This window comes from Lissotriton vulgaris, unplaced genomic scaffold, assembly GCF_964263255.1.
Source record: "Lissotriton vulgaris unplaced genomic scaffold, aLisVul1.2 SCAFFOLD_752, whole genome shotgun sequence".
In the NCBI taxonomy this organism is placed as follows: Eukaryota; Metazoa; Chordata; class Amphibia; order Caudata; family Salamandridae; genus Lissotriton; species Lissotriton vulgaris.
Window position 1 is genome coordinate 773,157 of NW_028255824.1, and position 18,698 is coordinate 791,854.

The following is an 18,698-nucleotide window of genomic DNA, read 5'->3' on the forward strand; positions in this document are numbered from 1 at the left end:
TAGAGAGTCCAGGTTGTTTATCCATTCTTGGATCTAAGGGGGTTGTTCGTGATTGGAGAAGACCAGGATTTTGTTTTTTCTTGGTTGATTTTGAGGTGGTTGAGTGTTAGCCAATTGGAGTTGAGACAGAGGATGTCATTGAGGGAGGACTGAGCCTTGTGGGACACCTCTCGTTGAGGGGAGGCATCGGACATAGAGGTTTTGATTTTTATGAGTTGGGAGCGGTTATTTAGAAATGAGGACCATTTTAGGACATTGCCATCTGCTCCGATATGCTTTTGTAGGGTCTCTAAGCGTAGATTGTGATCTACTGTGTCAAAAGCATCGGATAGGTCGAGGGGGACAAGTAGGCAACATCTGTTAATCAAGGGAGTTGTGAATGTCCTCTGTAATGCTCAGTATAGCGGTTTCTGCGCTGCAACCATTCCTGAACCCGGATTGGTGTGAGTCAAGTAGGTTAGATTCCAGGTGTTGGTTCAGTTCGGAGAGAACACATTTCTCTAGGATTTTAGCTAGGAAAGGAAGGTTGGTGATGGGCCTTAAGTTTTGAGGTCATTCAGGTCAGCATCAGTATTTTTTTAGAAGGGGGGGGTGACTTGGCCTTGTTTGAGGCAGTTGGGCATCAGTCTGTTTAAGGAGCTGTTGATAATCTTTGTACACAGTGGGGTTAGGGTACGGTTGAGGTTCTTAGCTAGGGAGGCGGGTAGAGGGCCTGCGTAGTGGTTGGAGGGTTTGGAGTTGGCAATCACCTGCTTGGAGAGAAGATTGAAGTCCTTCCATCGCTTGGGGAAAGATGGGGAACTAGGGTGAGGGCTTATATTGGGGGTAGACAGAAGAGGGGTCTCGGCTTTGGGGAGCATGTTGTGAGCTGGGGTAGGGTTAGGTTTCATTAAGGGTGAGGATTTGCAGTGTTGGGATTGAGGACGGTAGTCTAGGGAGAGCGCGATATTGGTGATTTTGTCATTGATGAATTTAGCCAGGTTGTTACACTGAAGTTTGGAGGCAGGGGGGTTACTTTGGTGGGCCCTGAGGTCTGTTTCTGGAGGCTGTTGAAAAGTTCCTTGCCAAATAAGACTAAACATTCTGAAAAGGTTGGAGGATTAACCTCTTTCCAAGCTCTGCAGATTTCACGCCTTGCGTGAAGGATAACATAAAAGATAAATCTAGTAGGGAGTTCCTTAAGATTATAGTCTGTCCTCAGTCCAGAGATAATAGTCCTCGGGGTAACTACCAGTTGTTGTTGGAGGACATCTTCCATAAAATCCTGAATCTTAATCCAATAGTTTCTTATCTCTGGACAGTAGACAAACATGTGGAGGTCATCCGCGGCAGGGTGCCTACATCTTGGGCAGAAGTATTCCATACTAGTGAACTTAACAAATTTTTTAGGAGTTATGTATACCCTATACATGGTGAATAAATGGTTTCTTTTTAAAGCGGCAGGCTTAACCATTGCCTGTAAGATGGTAAAGGAATCGATCCATAGCTCCTTAAAGTTGTCGATGTTTGGGCTTAACGGGTTGCCCCAAATCTTTTGTAACTCAGGATCTGTGACATTCTCAGCCTCTAATATAGCCCAGTACCAAAACAAGATCTTGCACTTCCATCTATCCCTCCTGGATACAGAATCAAATTTTAAGTTTGATTCTTCAAAATCCCAGGATAGGGTTGCCCACCATCCTGACAACTGATAATATTTAAATCTGGTGAGTGTCCCCCCGGTCAAACTAGAAAGGGACTCCCAACTTAAAAGCTGCAAGTCTTTTTGGAGATCTACCCAGCAATCTAATCCTGCCAACCTTAAAGGCAGGGACAGTTGATCATCTAGACAGGCAGGTGTGCCGGGCGAGTCCCAGATCGGGGCCTGAGGTACATAGTAGGGAATATTAAGACGTTTCCTAATATATACCACATTTTTCAACGCAGCACCTAGAATCTTAAGCCTCACTTTTTATAAAAAACTTCGGGTCCCCAAACTTGAAAAGAAAGAACTCTTGTCCCTGCGGTATATCTTGTAATAATGCTTTAAAGAGTGTGCCTAATGAAGATGAGTCTATTCTATTAGCCAACAATCTGCAGTTTCTAAAGTGAAAAGAATGACAGTAAACGAGTATATCTGTAAGGGCCAGCCCACCTGTATTTAAACTTCTCCTTAGTTTTTTCCAGATTTTTGGGGACTTGGAGTTCCAAATAAAAGATCCTATTTTCCCCTGTAATTTTGCACTAGCCGGAGTAGAAAAGGATAAAGGAATAGTATTGAAAAGAAATGTTATTACAGTACAAGTTTTGACAAGATCTAGGCGGCCCTTGTGGCTTGGCGTAACAGGTAATTGATCTTCCAACGATTTTTCTGGGCACTGTTGGTTCTTTTTCTCCAAAGTAACACAGGGTTTATGGTGTGAAATGGAGTGGATCAAGCAAACCGTAGCGACTTAAGGGACCTGGCCCCCCTTTTCTTGTATTGGTCCACAACATCAGGGTCGGAACAGGATGACCAATTGTGAGGGGATGGGTAATTTCCGGTCAAGAATGCCCAATATGTTATATGAGGAAAAACAAAAAACAAAAAAAAGTTCTTTGGGGCAGTTTCTGGGTTTGTCTAGTGCGCCCCGGAAGAAGGAGGCTTTCTCCTTGATGTGTTTTTTGTAATTACTGCATTCTTTCCTGAGCTGGAAGAGGTTGGTTGTGGATGGGTTACCTCTCCAGAGTCTCAGAGGAGCTTACTTTCCTTCTTTCGGAGTTGAGGTCATAGTTGAACCATGCTCGGGAGGGGATGTTTGACTTTTTTTCAGTTTCAAGGGGGCTAATTGTTCAAGAGCAGTTGTCATTGTCCTGTTGTACTGTGTAGTGAGCTCAACCGTGTTGAGGTTGTCTGTACAGGATGGAAGAAGTGATGTTATGGTTTCCTCAAGGACAGGGAGGGGGATGTCCTTGAGGTTTCTGCTCCTTTGATGGGTAGTTTGTGTTTTGAATGGTGGAGCTGTTGATTGATTGATGTTGTATATAGTGGTGTGGTGGTCTGACCAGTCGATTAAGAGAATGTTCTTGATGGTTCTAGTTTCGCTTTTAGCTATGATTTCATCTAGGGTAGAGACCTTGTTGTGGGTTTGACCCTTGCAGTGTTGGGTGAGCTCATTTGTGAGAAGGAGTACATTTAGTGACTGTATAACAGTTTCCTTTCCGTTATTCCAAGGGAGGTTGAAGTCACCCAGGATGATATTGTTGGAGTTAGTTAGGGAGCAATGTGTAATTAGGTCCGATATTTGTTCTCTGAAAGCAGGAGAATTTCCTGGGGGTGGTAGATGAGATTGCATTTTGTTACTTTGTTGCTTTGACATATGTTGGTGTTGGGGTATTCGAAGGTGGAGAAGGAGTGGGTTTTGATTTCGACTATATTGATGTTGTTCTTATGGATGATGGCAATGCCGCCACCACGTTGGTCTATTCTGTCTTTTTAATGATGGAAAAGCCTGGGGGGGGATCGACTAGTTTACCTTGCCGCTGTTTGAATGGATTCGGGAGGATGGGGGTACTTGGGGAATGGTTGTTCGTTGGGAGGGAAGTCTTGTAGACCTACGTCAGTTGTTGTCTCTACCAATTCTGGTGATTACTTGTATGTTGGAGTGGGGGGGGTTGAGTTGTACTTGGGACGTAAGTATTAGCGAGTGTCGTTGCCTCTGACATCTCAGGGTTCGTTCTTCTTGGTCTGAGAGATTGGGTGTTGCGAGGGGTGGAGCGCCAGCTCGTCGTCTGGTGTTACGACTGTTGAGGTCGCTCAGTGATGTTTGAGGAAGGGGAGTATTGAGTGTTGGGCGGGGAGGAGGGCGCAGTGGTGTTAAGAAGGATTTTGTTTATGGTTTGCGTGATTGTGTTGATTTGGCTGTGGAGAAGGGATAGGTTTTCAGTTATGGTTTTGAGGTCAGTCGGGGTCCTAGCTAAGAGGGTGTTGAGTTGTTTTTCTATGCGTGTAAGGCGTTCAGTTATTACATCCATAGTCTCTAGGTTAGGGGTGGTGGGCAGATCCGACTGAGGGTGTGGGTTGGGCCGGGAGGGTTGTTACGGTTAGGTGGAGGGTAGGGATTGGGGGGCAGATTCGGTTGAGGGTCTAGATTGGGACAGGAGGGTGGAGGGTTAGGGGAAGTGGCGAGGCATGCGTCATCTGATAGGCGGTGGTGGGGGGATTGTGGAGGGAGTTTCTCGAGAGTGTTGGTGTTTTGTCTAAGGGTTGGGCATTGGTTAGGCGGGTGAACATGTTACTGTGAGTAGGGGAATTGGGGTAGAGGTATTGGGAGAGGTGAGGGGGTGGGGCAGGGTGCTGAGTCTCTGGGTGGGAGGTGTGGTTGGGGGGGTGGGAGTGGGGGGGGTAGAGAGTAATCTGGCCTGGGGGTGGGGGATAGGTCTTTGCAGTTTGTTACTTGAGGTCTTAAGGCAGGATTCATGGCTGGTCTTTCTTGAGTCTGGGTCTGGGGGGCGTGTAGGGAAGGGGTGGGGCAATTGTGAGGGGTTGGGATGGAGTTTCACAGCTTGGGGAAGGAGAGTTCAAATTGGTGATTTGATTTGAGTTGCTTGTTTATTATAGCATAACCTGATGTCTTTAAATGCTTCACAGTTTTTTCTGTGAAAGGTGTTCTTTTTTTGGGGCTTTTTGTTCTCCCTAATATTCCTTCAATTTTAAAAGATCCTCATATACTGCCTTTCTGACAACCTCACATTGTAGGTTGTGGTTGGACCATTCTGAAAATTGCTGTAAATACATAAAAATAACCTACAGGGAATTATTTGTGGTAAAACGACAATGCAGCAAATGTTAATTTCTGCAGTTTTCTGTTGTAGTGTTTGAAGAGCCTGAAGATCCCAGCAACAGATCCTTTTTCTCCGAAATAATCTCCTCCATATCAGATGTCAAATTTAGTCACAGCGGTCGATATATGATGACTCGAGATTACCTTTCAGTAAAAATATGGGATTTAAATATGGAGAGCAGGCCTGTGGAAACCTACCAGGTAAGGCAAAATTATTTTCAGCTCTGTTGAAAGGATGTGCTGCAGCATTTGCTAATGCTATCTGCCCATGTTACGCAGTTCTTGTTTTGTAGAGCTTTTTTGACATGCAATAAGATTAGAATATATTCACAAACAAATGTACTTAAAGGTTTTGACTGTGTTTATTTTTACTTGCCTTGTGTTTTCGAAACCTAGAATCACTTGGTCTGATTTTCTAGGTAGTTGTTGGAAAGGGTTCCCCTGGAAATAAACATGGTGTTGAAAATTGCCAACATTACTTCATCTTTACACTTGATGAAAGTTTTAGAAAGTCTGTAAATGCTGTAGATTAAAAGTCTAAGGAAAATCCCTGGAAAAAGTAATTCACTCACTCACACTTGATACTCTGGGTACTATTTGTAATCACTGGTCACAAACTAATTTATACCGTTCAGACTTTTTATTTAAGACAACATGTAGATAAAAAAGAATTCATTACATATTCGGTTTCACAATACATGTAAAGTCAAAAACAATCACTTTGTGCAATAAATAAAAACAGTGTTAAAAGTTATTCATTAATGTACACAGGTAAAGCAGAGAAAAAGAATACACATTTTAAAGTGTCAACAAATCCTATCTAAGTTAATCACAACATTATCTAAGGCAAAACATATATCACCTATAATCAAAATCAAGACCCCAATGAAAAAAGAATACCTATTTCTATTACTGATTTCAAGATTCAAGTGCCCTTACAATATTTTTGGTACAAATCCCATGTTACAATATGCCTAATATCAAGGATTTCCTGGGCTTGAATTCTAAAGAGCAAAAAAAACGCCGACGCGTTTCGGTGTATCTGCCCTTGGATATTGGCACACCTTCCTCAGGACAATTCGGAGTCGTTTGGGGTTAAAATCATGTATCCTTCCTTAATATTAAGGTTCTGTTTCTTTTTAGATAGATTATGACCAAATCCACAAAATGCTGGATCTTAAGCTTGATCTTTAGATAGTACGTACTCGTAGAGGGTGTTCCCTTGCCCTTACGTCTCGTCGGTTCATTCAGTAACCCTGACAGTTTAGTAAATGGCCCTCTGGATCCGGGAATTTCACAGGTTCTATAGATGAGGCCCCTACGGATGTATGGGTGTGTCCTCTTCCCGTGGTATTCTTTCCTTAGTTAGTTTCCTATTCGCCTCAGGATAACGGTAAATGGGCTTGTAGAAGCTATGCCTGATCTTTGGTATAATCTGGTCACGAGCGGCCACAGGTACGTCCGATCCTGTGTTCTCTCAAAAAATGATGTAGATTATCCACTGTTAATGTTCTCCATTGTTATGGTCTTCAGTGGTGAATTTGTATTTGTCATGCATCTAATGTAATGAGGCAAAATGGGTGTCTTAAAGAAAGGGTCACGTTCTGGAGGAAAATCCAAATAGATACATTCCACTTGTGATAAAATGCTGAGTTGATGTAAAGTTGTTGCGGTTAGAATTGACTTGATCGGAATCTTAAAGAAGATAAGTGACTGAAATACTTTGTCAACTTTCAAGCATAGAGCTTGTAGCACTTCTTAATGGAAAATTATTCCGTAAATGTCGGCCAAGTGGGATGCCTGCAAGAAAGTAGGAACCATAGCAACCACAGAATGTATCAGGCCAAGGACTAGGTGCTGTTGTGCAGCCATTGGACAAGGCTGGAGTGAGAGGCACAGATTCCAAGCCCCTTCCAAGATGCCCACATGAGCTGAAGCGAACCACAGCCAGGATAGAAACAAGTTCAACTCCAGCGGGTAATTGAGCTCTTCAAGCTCTGCTAATCTGACACTGACTTGTATAAGGATACATGAGCCACCCTACTCACATGGAACCACAGTAAATAGTTTAACAAGGAACAGTGGTCCCTGTGGACAATAAATATGTAATAAATCATAATAATCAGCACAATGGAAATAATCGAAGGCAAGCAGATGTCAGAAATAGAAAAGAACATATATCACAAAATATTCATCAGTTCAAGATGAGATCTAGGTACCTAGCCAGTCTGTCTCAGTCTTAAAGGGCATATTATTAATCCGATTTATTAGGAATACACTGTCCCTCACGTAGGTCTCTTGTATGGGAACAAAATCCCTGATAAAGAAATCAATAACCCTTCTAATGGGGTCTAAGGCTTATCCACCGCCAGATAGAATGAGTCGGCTTGGTGGATTCGTAGTGCTTTTATGAATTTTAGGCAGGATCAATAAGACAAGTGTCTGCAGGCTTTCAGTGTTCAGGTATTTAAATTCCTTTTTATTGGGTCTCGGCTAGAAGTGCGTTCTCACCAGAGAACCATAGTCGTCGGCTCAGCTGACATGGAGTGGAGACGAGCTGGGCACGCGCGCAGCATTGTCTATGGCGGAGGCGGATTCCGTTGCGCGCGTGAGCTTGTAACGTAGACAGCTCACGCACGCGACCCAATCCCCGACCCAATCCCAAGGCGCGTGTCGGAATCTTTCTCTGCCCCCTCTTGCGCAAACCGCAGGCACATGATAACCCCGCCCACCCCTACAGCAGAAGGCAGCCAGGTCTGGCATTGTAAATGCTTGTTATTCATGTGGTATTGATCTTTTCTCGGGGTCATCGCAGCCTCCACAGAGCAGCCGGAGCCGGCGCTGCTGGGTCGATAGATAGTGGGGGGAAGGAAAGGCAGTGACGGGGATTACTGCTCGCCCGAGAGGGGGTGCGCGTCGGAAGAAATCACGCACATCCGAATTAGGACCTTTCATCTCCCTCCCTGCTAAGTCTCCACCGCCTCTGCCGTGCGCCCCGTGCCTGGGGCTCTCCAGGCTTTCTCTTCTCGCCTCTCCCTCTCTGATTATTTTCCTTCGTCTCCTCTCTCCTTCGCCCTCTCTTAGGGTCTCTATCGAGCGGTTCCATCCTCTACAAAGGCTTCTCACATTCCCTCCCGACTCTCTTGTCTGGATGTCTCTCAGTGCCCAGGCTCAGCAGCCCCTCTTTCCGGATCTCACTTTTCATATCTGTGCGCCTCGATCACAGCCTCTTCTGTTTTAGACTCCTCTTTGCTGTCTCTTTCTGCCTCACGGACGCTCCTCTCTGCATTCCATCTTCTGCCTCTTCCTTCCCTCTCTCAGGCTCTCTCATGCCCCTTCCTCCTCTCCGGGTCTCTCCCATAGTTCTTATTCCTCCCCTGTCTTGCACTTTCCCCTGTTTCTTCTCTCCTGCTTCTTTCTCTCTCTGTATATTCTTCCCTGCTTTTTTCTTCCTTTGTATCGCCTCTTCTCTCCCTCTCTCTATGAACTTTTCCCCTCCATTTCCTCCTCTGCGTCTTCCTATGTTTTTCTTTCTCTGCCTCTTCTCTGTGCATTTTCTCTTGTTTTTCTTAGGCGTGTATTTTCTCCCCTGCTTCTTCCCCTGTGTCTGTTCTCCCTTGCTTCTTTCTCAGTGTATTTTTCCCTTGCGCCTTCCTCTGTGTATGTTAGCCTCTGCTTCTACCCCTGTGCCTTTTCTCCCCGGATTCTTCCTCTGCGTATGCTCGCCCCTGCTTCTACCCCGTGCTTTTTCTCCCCGGATTCTTCCTCTGTGTATTTTCCGCCCTGCTTCTACCCCTATGCCTTTTCTCTGTATATTTTTACCCTAAGTTTCCTTTTTGCATTTTCTTCTGTGCTTTTTCGTCTTTGTATTTTCCCCTGCTTCCTCCCCTGTTTCTTTTGTCACCGTTTTCCCCTACCTTCTCCACAGGCATTCCCCTGCATTTTCTTCCTTGTCTCTTCTATCTTCTCTGTATTTTCTTCCCTGCTTTTCCTCTGTGCATTTTCTACCCTTTTTTAGTTTGAGCCTGTCAATGCGCTTGCGAGAGATATTGGGGCTTAACCAGACCTTAACCATCGGGCGATTTGATGCTGTACCCCTAAAAAGCGCGTGCACATCAAAGCCACCAGCCTCCTTCCCACAGGCATCCCCCAGCGTGCGCTCTGCCTCAGGCATTTCTCCTCCCCTAACTTAGTCACTGCCGCCGGCCGGCCGTACTTTCCCTTTGCCGGCCGCCAGGCCGTTATCTCGCGTTTCTCCTCCCCCCTCCTAGTGTACTTTTTTTTTTTTAACTTGTTTAATTTCCTGCTCTCCCACCCTTTCTTGCCTTTCATTTCCCATTTCTTGTTATAACGATGGGTCTAACCTTTCGTTGAAGCACAGGAACAAACAGGAATAAACATAAAAGCTATTTTACCTTCTTTTTGACTGCAACTAAAAGCAACAAATATATAACAAGAATTAGAGTTTTTGCGATGAAGTATAATCCTCATAATGAACTGTCACGCACTAACTTATGCAAACATAACTACCGAGACTGTTTGCTGCTCGTGAAGTCCAGCTCAAAACAAGTAAATAATTAACTATGTAAGTAAAAGCGATACCTAGGTACTTAACACTAATGTAAGCAAGCACGGACTACTTACAGAATTATCTCAAGAGGGATGCCCTCCTTTTAGCTGTTCACATTCGATCAAAACAGTCCGTCACCAGTGAAATCAGCTACCGTAGTCTTAGCTTACGGGTAGGCAAAAAGGTGTTGAAATCGGTAAACACCATTAGCCAATAGTCATTCTTATGACCGTGTTTTCGGTGTACTGTAAATCTCCCCACAAGAAGCAAGGGTTTACATTTAGATTGACTCCGATGACCATTTGTTTACACTGTGCAACGTGACAGTAATTCCATATGATATGGGTAGCTGCAACGAAGGCTGCAGAGAGGATCCAAGCCTCGACTGAGACCTCTACATGCACTCAACACAAATATAGCTCCGAAAGTCAGTTGAAAAGTTATATGGGAGAAGGCACACAACTTGCAAATAGTCTCTACTTGAAAAAAACATATTCCATACAAGCACGGAGACTGACGGATGTCCCCACCCACCCGCCCACAACACACTTCTAGGACGCTTACCGTTTGCTGGGAGTGCTTCTCTATGTGTTTTCTCAGTTCCCCTACGCTGTCGTCCAGGCTCGAGCGGCCGCCCTCTTGAAACGTTTCCGTCAGCGTATAGACATTAAAGTCACAGTGATGTTTCACACAGAAATCCCCCGAGTGTATCACACGGGACACGCTGCTCCAAGACTCCGGCTCACTGGCTTTCTCACTGAAACAAAATTCAGTCTGTTAATAAGTAAACCCTGCTTACATGATGCAATCTGGCAACATGTGCTCCTGTTTCGGTCTGATTCATCAGACGACAGCAAGGAGAAACAGCAATCGGACAGGCGGCTCCTTCTGCCAAGGATTAGAGACACAAAACGGCATACTTAGAGAGAAACAATATTATGTGCCAAAAGTAACCACAGACAAAAATGCAAATCCCTTTCAACAGGTTCTCCTGGATTCGAAAATTCGCCTCTGTGCATAGACGGTTAAGTAATGGTGACGACGTGGGACTATGAGTAATAAGGAAGTGAACCTAGCTTTTATATTGCAGCGCTCTTTAAAGAACCGAGGCATGCGTCAGGAGAAGCACAAAAGCAAACAGAGATGATGTACTGATGGTTTTGGCATTTATAGGTAACTGCCCCATTCCTTTCATAGCTGTATTGCCGCATTCTCACGTCCCTTCACAGACATGGAGAAACGGCATCCCTCAGGGCCACGGCATCCCTCAGGGCCACGGCATCCCTCAGGGCCACGGCATCCCTCAGGGCCACGGCATCCCTCAGGGCCACGGCATCCCTCAGGGCCACGGCATCCCTCAGGGCCACGGCATCCCTCAGGGCCACGGCATCCCTCAGGGCCACGGCATCCCTCAGGGCCACGGCATCCCTCAGGGCCACGGCATCCCTCAGGGCCACGGCATCCCTCAGGGCCACGGCATCCCTCAGGGCCACGGCATCCCTCAGGGCCACGGCATCCCTCAGGGCCACGGCATCCCTCAGGGCCACGGCATCCCTCAGGGCCACGGCATCCCTCAGGGCCACGGCATCCCTCAGCAACCAGGATGACTCAAATGCTTGTCGATGTCATATATTTTAATGACTGTTTTCTTTCTTGAGTATTCTTCTTAGTACATTACATCATGTACAGTGTTTCCTCATAACATCATTATTGCAGTCACTCCCAAGTGATCGACAAGCATTTGAGTCATCCTGGTTTCTCGACAAGAATTTTGTATTTTATGGACAATTTGTTTTGGAAACTTATAGTTTGAAAAAGATGTACATGTAAAGGAAGGAATTGTGTTTTTATAAGGCATCCCACGGGAGCTTGTGAACAGTGTGTCGCTCTCAAACAGTCTGTTTGTTTCACATGTACACTGCACACTGACATTCATTCTCATTCTCCGGTACGGATACGTACCATAAAGCAGCGTTTTAACCCCCCTATTGACAGTGGGGTCAAAACTTCGTTGACAACCCAAAGTGAACCATTTCCCAGCCCTTACCATTGCATTAGGAGGCTTTGATCACTCATTGCATATTACTGTTATGGTCGTATTTGTATGTTTGAAACCTTGTTTTTATGTCACAAAGTGTCAACCTTGATATGTAGGTTTCACTTTCACTTGGGACACCATGCACTGAATTTAGAATAATGTGTACACGCATTTGCATAAACAACTTAATTGATGAATATTTTGTGATATATGTTCTCTTTCTGACATCTCCTTGCCTTTGATTATTGCCATTGTGCTGTTGATTGTTTATTACATGTTGATTGTCCCCAGAAACCACTGTTTCTTGTTAATCCGACTGACCGCATAGTCCCATATGGTGCTAAGCTGAGTCGTGTGAATGTTGAGGCTCGCTAGCTTTCAATGCCACGAAGTCAAATGTTTCTGCAAAGCACTTCAGGGCTAAGCCCGGAGGTGTTTTGCAAAAACATTCTTATCAATCTAATTGATTAAATAGTTACTTGTTAATTAAAACCATAACATAGTACGTCATGTGAAGTACACAGTAAGTAGATATACAATAGTTTAAAGATCCTAACACCAACATGTACTCTTCTGCAGGCTCATGTCATCTCAGAAATGCAGTGTTGCATTTAGAATCGGTAAGACACATGTCTAAAACCTTACACAGGCAGATTTTACTTATTAATATTGAGGAGTAAAAGAAATGTTCGTCTGTGTTTCCTAACTGTGCAAGCCGCCCAGCCTTACAGTTTTGTGGTCTTTCGAAGTCCTCTAGGCAGTTTTATGGTCAAACTTGTGAGGTATCCATGTGATTGTTACTACTTAGTAGGCTCTCTATTTTATCCATGGGTTTAATGAATCAAAAACATCAATCTGCTTGAACTGAGGGAGATTTGCCAGGGTCACCCTACGATCTGTATTACCCACCTTATGACTCGCATCTCTTTGGGGACCTATGGGACGATGTGAAGCCACCTGCGGACCCTAACCTTTATCCTGCTAAGCCCACACCACCTCATACCATGAGGTTTTTCAGCGTACAGCTCCTCCTGCAAGGTTGACAAACAACCTCAAGAGGAGGACTTTCTTATGGAAATACTCTTCCAAGCGTAGCTCAATGCAATATCTGCCTATGCTCAAGGGAATGCTTAGACCTGCACATGAGATTTTTACGGAGTCCCTGTAGGTGAGTTACCAACCCTAGGGTGGGTAAAAAGTACAACGTGTCCCCTTCTGACCCCCCCCCCCCCCCCCCCCCCCCCCCCCTCCGCCATACATCAGGAGCCAATTACCACCTGACTCACTGCTTGAACATACTGTACACAAACATGCTAATTCCCATAATTTCCAGGGCACAGCAGATGCTCAGTGTGGGAAAGTGGCTCTATATATACTGGACTAGAAAAAAGGTACAGTGTGTATAGAGTCCACAAACCCCAGAGGTATAACAGAAGTTAAAGCCTGGTGTGACTTGGTTTGAGCAGTAAGGCAGTACCAGAGGTCAGTGAAGCATGTGTTGTACACACTCAGTCAGCAAAAGGTTTCACACACTCAAAGACTTAAAGAACTCCAGGCCAATTGTTTTTATATCAACGATATAGTTGTTTTATTCCTAGAACCAACAGGTATCAAAAATATACTGTTCTTAATGTGAGAGGTCTCAGGTGAGTACTTTGCAGAAAGGCAATAAACTTTGTAAACACAATAGGTACAGGGGTTGCAGTAGACAACACAATTCTACACACAAGTTAGCATTGAGTTCAATGGATCCTCTTGTATAAACACAGTTGATTACTTAGTAGATTACTTTGGTAATTCCAGGATTGACTGCTAGATTCAGGTCTAAGCTGAAAACAGTTGAGCAAAAACGTTTTAGGTAGTGCAGTGATTTTTCAAGAATAAAAAGCTATTTTAAAAGTTCACACTTACAAACTTTTCAACAGAAATCTGGCAATATTATCCAATGGGAGAAAATTCAGGCTGCAGGTAAAGTAATTTCTCGTTACTTTTGTAATCCAGTACTGGGCACCTCGGGCCAGCACTGGGGTCTCAACTTAAAACAGGTAAGTAATTACGTTTCAGTATTTCGTATGATTTTTAAAGAATATTTCTAGTTTTCAAAAGTACACACTGAAGAAATTTCATAGAAAAGCAGACAATGGATTCCTATGGAGAAAATACAAGTCACTAGTTAACCCACTAGGGATTACTTTTGCGGTTCAGCACTGGGCTGCAAGGTACGGTACTGGCTCCTCTCCTGATCACATGTGAGTATTTCGAAATTCGGAATTCTGATGATTTTATATGAATATTTTAAGTTTTCAAAAGTAGACACCTAAAAGATTTTTCGAGTCAAACCAGTCAATGTTATTCAACGGCAGGTAAGTGGGTTACCGGTTTCCTGGTGAGTACTCGACTGGTGAAGTTGTGGTTCTGGGCATAGACTCAGGGATCCCGCAGGGTCAGGTAGGTACAGTTAGTTCACCCTCAGCGGCGCAGGGGCGGCCGGGTGCAGAGTTGGGCTCAATGTTATCCAAGGGGGGACAGGGGGCCTCCGGTTGGTTGCTGCTGGCTAGCAGGCCATGCAGCTGTGGGAGCTGGGCTCCTGGTCACTAGCTTATGGCAAAGGGGGAAGCAGTATAGGACAAAGGTCGCACAGCCAGCGGTATTCGGGCGGCTGGGTGCAGGGTGCTTTTGAGCCGTCGGGCGCTCAATGTTATCCAATGGAAAAGGTCAAAAGGGAACAAAGGCTGCAGGCTCGGGGGCGGAGACTCTCCAGGGGCGACCAGCACGTCGAGAGGTAAGTTGGGATGTTGGAGCACAGGTAGGTACCCCAAAGGGAGGCACAAGGGGCTGTAGGGCGCCGGGTGCAGGGGTGTAGTTGAGTGTCGGAAAAGCTTACCCTCAGCTGGTCGCGGTCCCTGGTTCTGAGTCTGCAGGCATCGTCTGGTTCGTCAAGGAGGATCTTTGGGCACTGGACTTCGGGTCCCAGTCGCCGGGGGGGACGCCCTTCGGATCTTGGATCACTCGGGCACGGGCCGGGCTCGGCAGGTGCAGAGTGGGCTGGTCCGGAGCTTCCTGGCTGGCACCAGGGGAGTTGTTGCAGCAGAGCCTCTGCTGATGGGAGTCCCAGTCTTTAAGAGGGTCAAGGCAGGTAGGTCCTCTGAGTGTCCCAAGGTTGCTGTCCGCAGGAGTCGCCGGGATTTAGGCAGGAGCAGGTTCCAGGATTGACAGGCCGGTAGGGCTGGGGCCAAGACAGTTGTTGTCCTGTTAGCAGCTGCGTGGCGGGTTGTTGTCTTCTTGATCTTCTTTCTTCTTTTGGTATCGGGATCTGAGGAAGGAAGGTTCAGGGAGCCCCTAAATACTGAATTTATGGGCGTTACAGGTAGGGCAAGGGCAGGGACCAATAGGTGGGAGGGGGCAGGATCCTAGCTGTGATTGGGCAGGGCTCCTCATCTTCAAGATGGCCGAAGCCCGGGATCGTGCTTAACCAAGTCTCCCCCACCTGAGGGGTGGGGTTGGCACAGGCTGGCACCCCCCCCCCCCTTCCTGACGTAGTTTTTCCCGCCAGAGTGGGGGTCAGGACTGGTGGGGGCCAGTTGCTGGGTACATCATTTAATCTGGAGAAGTTCACAGAGGCGGCATGCCTTTGAAGCTTCTCCCTGCCCATCCTGGGGGAGGAGACCTAGCACCTCGCCCAGGATGTGCATTGTTGCAGGCCCAGAAGAACGGGGGCTCTCCACCCAGGGGTCCAGCAACCTGTCTGCTGTATGGCAGCCTCTGCAGCCACTCAGCCCAGACGTGGATTGTAGGTTAGGTTTTTGGGGGGCATCTCTAAGATGCTCTCTAGTGCATTTTACATTAAATCCCACACTGGCATCAGTGCGGGTTTAATGTCCTGAGAAGTTTGGTACCAAACTTGTTAGTCTTCAGTGTAGCCATTATGGTGCTGTGGAGTTCGGAAAGACAACCGCCCAGCACCATATACTCTTAATGGCATCACAGCACTTACAGTGCCTAGGAATGGCCCTGGGTACGGTTGTATGACGTTTTAACGCATGCTTTTACCACGCATGCCTTTACAACGCAGGTATTACAACGCAAGTCGTTACAACGACTTGCGTTGGGGGGCGCTGGATAGTGGAGTAGTTTAATTTTCTATTCCAACTCCAGTCCCCATGGATAGTAGGGAAGGTGTTGGATAGAAAATTAAACTATTCCCTATCCAACAGCGCCCTCCAGCGAAAGTCGTAACGACTTTCGTTGTAATTCCTGCGTCGTAATGGTAGTGCGTGGTAAAAGTTTTGTTGTAAACGATGTTCCCCCCCCCCCTGGGTACTGTAGGGGCACAGGGCTCATGCACCTGTGCCCACACCTCTGGCATAGGGCACCCAGCTAGAGGGGTGACTGAAGTATGCCAGGGCAGTGGGTACTGTGGGCATGGCCCACAGGGATGTGTGCCATGTCAACTCTTTGTTTAGTTCTATACTTAGACACTCAGCCTGCAAAGGCAGTGGGTGGGTGTCAGGGTACAGGGCCCCTGAGGGTGCACAATAAGTGCTGCAGTCCTCCGGGGTCTTCTCTGGTCACCATGCCCTGGGTACCTAGGGTACCAGTTACTAGGGGCTGACAGGTGGCCAGAGATCCAAAGGGTTGGGACACGCACAACCAGATGACTGCAGTATTCAAATTGCCAGTTGTCACGTGCAGCAGGGGCTGTGCTATCTGTGTCCAACAGCGTTGTAAACAGTATCTAAGGTGCAGCCCCTGGATAGGGGTTGTGCCCAGCGCACTGTATCCAGGGGCTGCACCTTAGATAGATGGCCAGAGATGCCAATTGGATTTTAGTTTCAACACAGCTTTTAGGGAAGGAACACAGGCCCCTGGATACCTGGTCGGCAGGAACCCAGGGCACACTCAGTCAAAGCACATCAGTTCAGAAAAAAAGTGGGGGCCTACCAGTGCAAGAAAGATGGCACTTTCTCACACTCAGCCTCGTGACCGGGTGAGCAAAAAGATTGATACAGCAGGCAAGCATGTTGCCGCCCAGTCTGCCAACCAATGGTGGATCGCCAATTCAGTAGATCTGCTCTCTCTGTACAACCATGCCCACTGTGATGAAATTAAGGATCTGATCCAGCACCTTCCAGATCAGCATAAAAACCTGTCCAGGAGTTGGTAGCATAGGGGAAGATAATTTTGAACACCAACATTGTGTGACCTTGACGCCGTAGACACTGCTGCTTGAAGTGTCAATACCAGTGACCTTCGCAGGCACGCCTGATTGCACATGTCTGATACCAAACCATAAATTCTCAACTCTCCATTCGATGGTGAGAACCTCTTTGGAAGGCAAGGTGATTAGATATTGGAAAAATGTAAAAAAGACAAGACTGCCAAAGTCATTGGTGCCATGCAATCACCTTCTAACATGGCTCCTTTCAGTCAATCGGTAAAAATTGATAGTCCTGGTGGTTTTAGTTCCATGCGCGCCCAGTGCTCTAGGAATTGTTTTTACGTTGTGCCCTCGACTTTTTCCGGAAATCCCAGCACCAGGATGTTATTGTGGTTGCCATTGTCATCTGGGCCATTTGCCGTTTTAGGACCGTGACTTCTCCCTGTAGCTCTGCGATGTTGGTCTCAGCGGTATCCAACTTAGCTGCTACCTTTCTCAGGTCCACATACAGGAAGTTTATGTTCGAGGCATATGGGCTGCAGATGGTACATTATGAATAGATCGCCATCTGGTGTTGGGCTCGGATGATTGCACTTGTTTTTCTCCTGGAGAAGTCTTTTGTTGTCACAAGACTGGTGACTCCTCCTTTGGGTGCTAGTGCGCATGAGCATCGGCTCCATCCTTAGATTATTTTTTTCCGCCATCGGGTTCGGATGAGGATCGAAGCGCTCCAGATCGACTTCGAGAAAAAGTGATATTTCGGCATGTATTCCCTTTCCAATTCGACAGTATTGTTATCGAATGCGATTTCATTTCTATTCCGACGCGTTTCGTCTCCAACAATAAACATTTTCTTCTACGTTGACGAGAGCGGGAGGCCTTTCTCGACATAGTCCAGCCCGGAGTCCATGGAAAGGACTCCATTTAAGAGATGTCCAACGTGTGGTGCTTAGTTCCCACACAAGGACCTACACGAGGTGTGCAATCTCTGCCTATCGCCTGAACACGAATCCAGGGACTGCGAAGCCTGCGCAGCGTTCTCCTCCAAGTCGACGATTAGAAACCGTCGGGCCCGAAGACACGAGGAATCGAGAATGCAGTTGGAGGCAATCCCGGAGCTGTTCGAAGACAAGCACCTCGAAGAAGAAGAGGAACATGAAGACGAGTCGGGGTCGGAAGGGGACTTGTCTGATGTCGAGGAAATCGACGTCCAACAAACAGTGAGCGACTATGTCCCCTTACCAAAAAACCGACCCTGTGTGGTACCGACCCCGCCTTCGAGCCCGGTCAGACCACCGAAGAAAGTTTCCGACGCCCGCCTTCGGGCCCGGCAACGAAACCGAAACAAAAACCGAAACTCTCGGCCTCCCACCATGTCGGATCCGAGAAACGGTCGACATCGACACCGAAGCTCCATACCAAAGAAAGCTCGGCATCGAAAACATTCCATGTCGAAACCGAAACATGCTTCGACGTCGAATACTTACTTGACCCTGAAAAAATCGGAATCGAGCAAATTCTCGGTGCCAAAAACACAGAACATTGACGGTCAGAAACAAAGGCATCTTTCGGAATCAAAAACTTCGGTACCGACACAGGAGCAGCAGACCGATCCAAAACAAAAGACTTTGTTTATCGATCCGCAAAGTGGTGACAAAATCACCGAAAAAGAGGAAGAATGAACTAGATGACAAAGCTCTTCCTCCTAAAAAGAGAACAATGGGGACAAATACAACTCCTCCCCTTTCTCCTCAGCCTAGAGACTCACCCTCTTCTCCTATTCCTCACAATAGACTAACTATTCCTCCACCTTCTACACCAAGACCATCTACACCTCAAACAGATGTAGACAGTGATGCAGGGGAGGGAGAACCTCATGGAGTTGACGACACTATCCCAGATGAGGAAGACCCATGGGAAAATTATGATGCAGGGTCAGACGATGATAACGACCCACAATTATACCCCTCAAAACCTTCACCACCTGATGATAATACAGGTTTTGTGCAGTTGATTAATAGGACAGCTAAATACCATAAGGTAGATTTACATACAGAACCTCAAATCGAGGATTTCTTTTTAGAAACGCTACCTGCTGCACAAACAACATCAGTCACACTACCTATGCAA

The 18,698-nt window shown here is 46.4% G+C and overlaps 1 protein-coding gene across 5 annotated transcripts in view; it reads left to right on the forward strand.

The window, feature by feature from the left end:
* LOC147658884 (serine/threonine-protein phosphatase 2A 55 kDa regulatory subunit B alpha isoform) overlaps positions 1–18,698 on the forward strand; it is a 433,385-nt gene that overhangs the window by 329,135 nt on the left and 85,552 nt on the right. For all 5 annotated transcript variants that reach the window (XM_086952059.1, XM_086952062.1, XM_086952061.1 and 2 more), the window contains one exon: positions 4,834–5,003. In XM_086952059.1, the coding sequence (XP_086808185.1) occupies positions 4,834–5,003 (170 nt within the window). The remainder of the gene's footprint in view (positions 1–4,833; positions 5,004–18,698) is intronic.